Genomic DNA, 7,100 nt, shown 5'->3' on the forward strand with positions numbered 1-7,100 from the left:
ATATTGGAAACTGCTAGGGTTTATGATATGAATGTAAAGAGAGAGAACGAAAAAGAAACTGTATGCAAAGTGAGAGAAATATAAGAGGGAAAAGAAACGTTTGAAGAATATATAAAGAAAACTGAAAGGGAGTTAATGATGAAAAGCATTTAATGTTACGAGACATGAGGAGAGATAATAAAGACAAAAGACGTGATTTGCACAGTTACCTAAGTAGACGTCCCCTCAACTGCACGCACGCTTGTCCAGGAGTAGTGAACACGTGTTTACCATCTGGATAGCCAGTTACAGCTGTTTTGCTTTTAAAGAGATTCTGAATCAACTTAGACAAAGAAACGTTAGTAGTAACTGAATCACAATTTCTAATTGATTTTAATCAGAACTTCTTTTGAAAAAAATTTCATTTCAGAAGATACCCATATATAAGAACTTCTCATCTTCTAATTCTGGGCTTGTTTCTGAAGATTCATTTTGTACCAATTATATTGAATCCATCTGGTCTAGGAACAAGATCCCAAACATCATTCCTTGTAAACTGATTCAGTTCTTCTTGCATAGCAATTATCCAGTCTGGATCTTCTAGAGCATGATCAACAGAAGTTGGCTCGATCAAAGATACAAGACCTAATTGACAGTCTGCATTGTTCTTAAGGAATGCTCTTGTTCGGATTGGATCATCCTTCTTTCCAAGAATGACATCTTCTGAATGACCAGTGATGAGTCTGGATGATCTTCTGACAGTTGGTTCTTCAGATATGCTTAGATTCTCCAGAGAAGCTGATACTTGTTCTTCCGATTCTTTGCTTCTGGGAAGCTCTGCTTCTGATGCGTTGCTTCTTGGCTCAACAACTTCTGATATATCAATATCACAATCTGCAAAATTATCAAACTGCTTTGGTTTTTCAGAACCAAGCTTATCATCAAACCTGATATTGATTGATTCTTCTACAATCAATGTTTCAGTATTGTATACTCTGTAGCCTTTTGAGCGTTCAGAATATCCAAGAAGGAAACATTTTTGAGCTTTGGAATCAAACTTACCAAGATGATCTTTAGTGTTCAGAATAAAGCATACACATCCAAAAGGATGGAAATATGAAATGTTGGGCTTTCTATTCTTCCACAATTCATAGGGAGTCTTATTTAGAATAGGTCTGATAGAGATTCTATTCTGAATATAGCATGCAGTGTTTATTGCTTCTGCCCAGAAATGCTTAGCCATATTGGTTTCATTGATCATGGTTCTGGCCATTTCTTGCAGAGTCCTATTCTTTCGTTCTACAACCCCATTTTGCTGTGGAGTTCTAGGACAAGAGAAATCATGGGCAATACCATTTTCTTTGAAGAATTCTTCAAAGGATCTGTTCTCAAATTCACCACCATGATCACTTCTGACCTTTATGATTTTACACTCTTTTTCAGATTGAATCTGAATGCAGAAATCAAAGAACACTGAATGAGTCTCATCCTTGTGTTTCAAGAATTTTACCCATGTCCAGCGGCTATAATCATCTACGATGACTAATCCATATTTCTTCCCACTGACAGATGCTGTTTTGACTGGGCCAAACAGATCAATGTGCAAGAGTTCTAATGGCCTTGAGGTAGAAACAACATTCTTGGACTTGAATGCAGGTTTGGAGAACTTGCCCTTCTGACATGCTTCACAAAGAGCATCTGATTTGAATTTCAGATTAGGGAGTCCTCTGACCAGATTCAGTTTGTTAATCTGAGAAATCTTTCTCAAACTAGCATGACCTAATCTTCTGTGCCAGACCCACTGCTCTTCAGAAACAGACATAAGACAAGTCACCTTCTGACTCATAAGATCTTGCAGATCTGTCTTATAAATGTTGTTCTTCCTCTTGCCTGTAAATAGGATTGAGCCATCCTTCTGATTTACAGCCTTGCAAGACTCTTGATTAAAGATTATATCATAACCATTGTCACTCAATTGACTGATAGATAAGAGGTTATGTGTTAATCCTTCTACAAGAAGTACATTAGAAATGGAAGGAGAGTTACCAGACTTTATAGTTCCAGAGCCAATTATCTTGCCCTTCTGATCTCCTCCGAACTTGACTTCTCCTCCAGACTTAAGCACCAGGTCTTGGAACATAGACCTTCTTCCTGTCATGTGTCGTGAGCATCCAGAGTCCAGGTACCATGACATGTTGTGCTTTGTCCTTTTTGCAGTCAAGGATATCTGCAATAGGAATAATCTTATCCTTAGGTACTCACATCTTTTTGGGTCCTTTCTTGTTAGATTTTCTCAAGTTCTGATTGAACTTGGGTTTAACATTATAAGCAATAGGAGGAACAGCATGATAATTCTTAATGTGAGTTCCATGATATTTCCTAGGTTGTGTCACATGCTTTTTGGTGTGTGTTATGTGAAAACTTTGAGCATGTGAGGTGTGCCTAATATCATGGGAGTGGCCATACTTGAACTGATCATACAATGGCTTGTATGTGAATTTCATTTCATCAACAGGTTCAAGTTTGTATGGGGTTTCACCCTCAAAACCAATGCCAACTCTTTTGTTTCCAGACACAGCATATATCATAGAAGCTAGCTGACTTCTGCCAATACTTCTAGATAAGAACTTCCTGAAACTTAAATCATATTCTTTCAGAATATGGTTTAGACTAGGAGTGGATTGTTCTGAATCAGAAGGAGATCCAACATTATTGGATAATTTTAAAAGTTTTTCTTTTAATTCAGAATTCTCCAACTCAAGCTTCTTTGTTTCAAATTCAAATAGCTTTTTCAGCTTCTTGTATTTGAGACTGATCTGAGACTTGAGTTCCAGAAGTTCAGTTAGACCGGAAACTAACTCATCTCTAGTAAGTTCAGAAAATACCTCTTCAGAATCTGATTCTGATGTAGATTCTGATCCGTCATCTTCTGTCGCCATCAGCGCACAGTTGGCCTGCTCATCTTCAGAGTCTGAATCATCTTCTGACTCATCCCAGGTTGCCATAAGACCTTTCTTCTTATGAAACTTCTTCTTGGGATTTTCCTTCTGAAGATTTGGACATTCATTCTTGAAGTGTCCAGGCTCATTGCATTCATAGCACATGACCTTCTTCTTGTCAAATCTTCTGTCGTCAGAAGATTCTCCACGTTCAAATTTCTTTGAACTTCTGAAGCCTCTGAACTTCCTTTGCTTGGTCTTCCAGAGTTGATTTAGCCTTCTGGAGATCAAAGACAGTTCATCTTCTTCTTCTGATTCTGATTCTTCAGGATCTTCTTCTCTAGCCTGAAAAGCGTTAGTGCATTTCTTGATATTTGATTTTAATGCAATAGACTTACCTTTCTTTTGAGGCTCATTTGCGTCCAGCTCTATTTCATGACTTCTCAAGGCACTGATAAGCTCTTCCAGAGAAACTTCATTCAGATTCTTTGCAATCTTGAATGCAGTCACCATAGGACCCCATCTTCTGGGTAAGCTTCTGATGATCTTCTTTACGTGATCAGCCTTGGTGTATCCCTTGTCAAGAACTCTCAATCCAGCAGTAAGAGTTTGAAATCTTGAAAACATCTTTTCAATGTCTTCATCATCCTCCATCTTGAAGGCTTCATACTTCTGGATTAACGCTAGAGCTTTAGTCTCCTTGACTTGAGCATTTCCTTCATGAGTCATTTTCAAGGACTCATATATGTCATAGGCCGTTTCCCTGTTAGATATCTTCTCATACTCAGCATGAGAGATAGCATTCAGCAAAACAGTTCTGCATTTATGATGATTCCTGAAAAGCTTTTTCTGATCATCATTCATTTCTTGCCTTGTCAACTTTACGCCACTGGCATTTACTGGATGTTTGTAACCATCCATCAGAAGATCCCATAGATCACCATCTAGACCAAGAAAGTAACTTTCCAGTTTATCTTTCCAGTATTCAAAGTTTTCACCATCAAATACCGGCGGTCTAGTATAACCATTGTTACCGTTGTATTGCTCAGCAGAGCCAGATGTAGATGCAGGTGTAGGTGTAGACTTTTCACTTTCATCAACCATCTTTTACTGAAGCGTTTTTCTCTTCCTGAATCTTTTCTAAACACGGTTAAGTGCTTGCACCTTAGAACCGGCGCTCTGATACCAATTGAAGGATAGAAAAACACTTAGAAAGGGGGGGTTTGAATAAGTGTAGTTTTAAAAACTTGACAGATAAAAATAAATTGCACAGTTATTTTTATCCTGGTTCGTTGTTAACTAAACTACTCCAGTCCACCCCCGCAGAGATGATTTACCTCAACTGAGGATTTAATCCACTAATCGCACGGATTACAATGGTTTTCCACTTAGTCAGCAACTAAGTCTTCCAGAGTCTTCTGATCACACACTGATCACTCCAGGAACAACTGCTTAGATACCCTCTAAGACTTTTCTAGAGTCTACTGATCCACACGATCACTCTAGTTACAAATGCTTAGTTCACTCCTAAGACTTTCCTAGAGTATTCTGATCCACACGATCACTCTAGTTCCTTACAACTTAATGTAATCAATTCTAAGAGTTTACAAATGCTTCTTAAAAGCGATAATCACAACTGTGATATTTCTCTTAATCGTATAAGCTTAATCTCACTAATATATTACAACAGCAATGTAGTGAGCTTTGATGAAGATGAAGATTCTGAGTTTAGATTTGAACAGAGTTTCAGCAAGTTGATATGAGTTGTTTTCGTTCAGAGTCGTTAAAATCATTAACCTTGCTTCTCATCAGAACTTCATATTTATAGGCGTTGGAGAAGATGACCGTTGAGTGCATTTAATGCTTTGCGTGTTCCGTACAGCATCGCATTTAATGTTATACGCTTTTGCCAACTACCTCGAGCCTTGTTCACGCTGTGTCTACTGACGTAGCCTAGAATAGCTTTTAACGTTCCTTTTGTCAGTCAGCGTAGCTTGCCACTTGTACTTCCTTCTGATCTGATGTTTGTGAATACAACGTTTGAATATCATCAGAGTCAAACAGCTTGGTGCATAGCATCTTCTGATCTTCTGACCTTGAAGTGCTTCTGAGCGTGATACCATCAGAACTTCAGTGCTTCTGTTCTCTTGTTCTTCTGATGCTTCCATAGACCCATGTTCTGATTCTGCTTCGACCATCTTCTGATGTCTTGCCAGACCATGTTCTGATGTTGCATGCTGAACCCTTGAGACAAAGCTTCTGAGCGCTGAATTATGCGTACTCTTTATATATTTCCTGAAAAGGAAATTGCATTGGATTAGAGTACCATATTATCTTAAGCAAAATTCATATTATTGTTATCATCAAAACTAAGATAATTGATCAGAACAAATCTTGTTCTAACATAAGTGTGACTTCAAAAACTTGTAAGATAAAAACAATGAACACAATTATTTTTATCCTGGTTCGTTGTTAACGAAACTACTCCTGTCCACCCCCTTAGAGTGATTTACCTCAACTGAGGATTTAATCCACTAATCCAACTAATTACAATGGTTATCCACTTAGAGACCTTCTAAGTCTTCTAGAGTCTACAGATCATAACTTGATCACTCTAGGAACCTTTTACAAACAATGTAAAAATAATGTTTATAAGAGTAAGATTGGTCAGGTGGAATTTGTGTCGGTGGGCCGTATCTCGATGAGGTGTAGATTGATCAGGTGGATTAATTCCAATGTTTATTGGTACCACATGCATAGAGTCAGTTGAGTCGTATGCATTTTGTCATAACATGATTGAATGGATTTTAGTGTTGTGTTGTGTGATTTATTGTTGTTTGAATTGATGAATGATAGTGGCGAATCTGAATATGTATGATTGGGTGAACGATATATTATGATGCTTGTTGCTTATGAATTGCATAATATTTACTAATTGAGAATGAGACTCACCCTTACATGTTGTCATTTTCAGATTGAGGATAGCGGCTTTACGACTTGGGAGGATTAGCTCATGAGTCAGTGTGTCTAGTTTAGCGTCAGGTGTCATGCTCTGATATTGTAACACTGGGGACGCGAGTTTTGATCGTTTATGTCTTATGACTTTATTGCTTTATTTTGAGTTTTGATGGATATAGTTTCGAAGGTGTTGGACTATTCCGTATAATTTTTTTCCGCTGTGTCAACATGAGTTACTATGAATTATGATGAAACTCCTTAGTGTTTGCATGACTATGACGTATGATGTTTGTTTTAAAATTTGAAATTGTGATACCCTTGTTCCATGTTACTCTGATATATTTATTTAAATTGCCGCGGAGTTTAGAAGGGTGTTACATCTTTGTTCTTTAAGACTGGTAGGCTTCAGCTTATTAAATCAGTGGCCTATAGCATGATCATGTACTCTATAAAAATTTATGATTGGAATATCAAGCTGATTAAGGAGTTTGAAAGATGGTTTAGAAACTTCTTATGGAATCGAGACGTTGACAAAAGAAAATATATCACTGTTTCCTGGCACAAATGCTGCAAAACCTTCAAGGAGGGGGTCTTGGTCTTAGGTCTCTTAGAAATCTTAATAAGGACTCGAATCTTAAGAACTGTTGGGACTTTTACAATGAAGACAGTATTTGGGCAACTCTTCTCAGGGCTCGTGTTCTTAGGCATGCTAGAATAATATCCAACAACATTTGTTCATCTATTTGGAGTGGCTTAAAAGGTAAGGTTCCCACTGTTAAAAATAACTCTATTTGGCTCATTGGTAATGGTAAAGAGATCAACTTCTGTCTTGATGAATGGTGTGGTCCCCCTCTTAACAGCATCTATAATATTCCCCAAATTTATCTCAAAAACTTGCATGTTACTGTGAGTTGCTTTATTGCTAACAACTAGTGGTCTATTCCTCAGAATTTGCTTTTGGCTTGTATTGACTTGCTCACTAAAATATCCAAGTGAATATTCCTTTAATGGACAACAAAGATTCTCCTATTTGGAAGCATTTCGAAACCATTCATAAGGCCTTAAAGCTTACTTACATATTCTTCCATGGACAAGAATAAGCTGTCAGTTGGAAAAAAATTTATGGCACAATTCTATCCCTCCCTCTAGGTCCTTTGTCCTATGGAAAATCATTTATAAGGCCTTACCTATGGATGATGTTTTTAGGAGAAGAGGAGTATATTT

General features: G+C 37.5%; 1 protein-coding gene across 1 annotated transcript; it reads left to right on the forward strand.

Annotated features, from left to right (window-relative positions):
- Positions 1-6,440: 6,440 nt before the first annotated feature.
- Positions 6,441-6,809, forward strand: LOC131618878 (uncharacterized). Its single transcript, XM_058890034.1, has one exon. The coding sequence runs from the start codon at positions 6,441-6,443 to the stop codon at positions 6,807-6,809; it is 369 nt and encodes a 122-aa protein (XP_058746017.1).
- Positions 6,810-7,100: the final 291 nt, after the last annotated feature.

This window comes from Vicia villosa, linkage group LG7, assembly GCF_029867415.1.
Source record: "Vicia villosa cultivar HV-30 ecotype Madison, WI linkage group LG7, Vvil1.0, whole genome shotgun sequence".
Lineage (NCBI taxonomy): Eukaryota > Viridiplantae > Streptophyta > Magnoliopsida > Fabales > Fabaceae > Vicia > Vicia villosa.

Coding starts and splice junctions, on each gene's coding strand:
- LOC131618878 (XM_058890034.1), top strand. CDS start 6,441: ATGCTGCAAAACCTTCAAGGAGGGGGTCTTGGTCTTAGGTCTCTTAGA.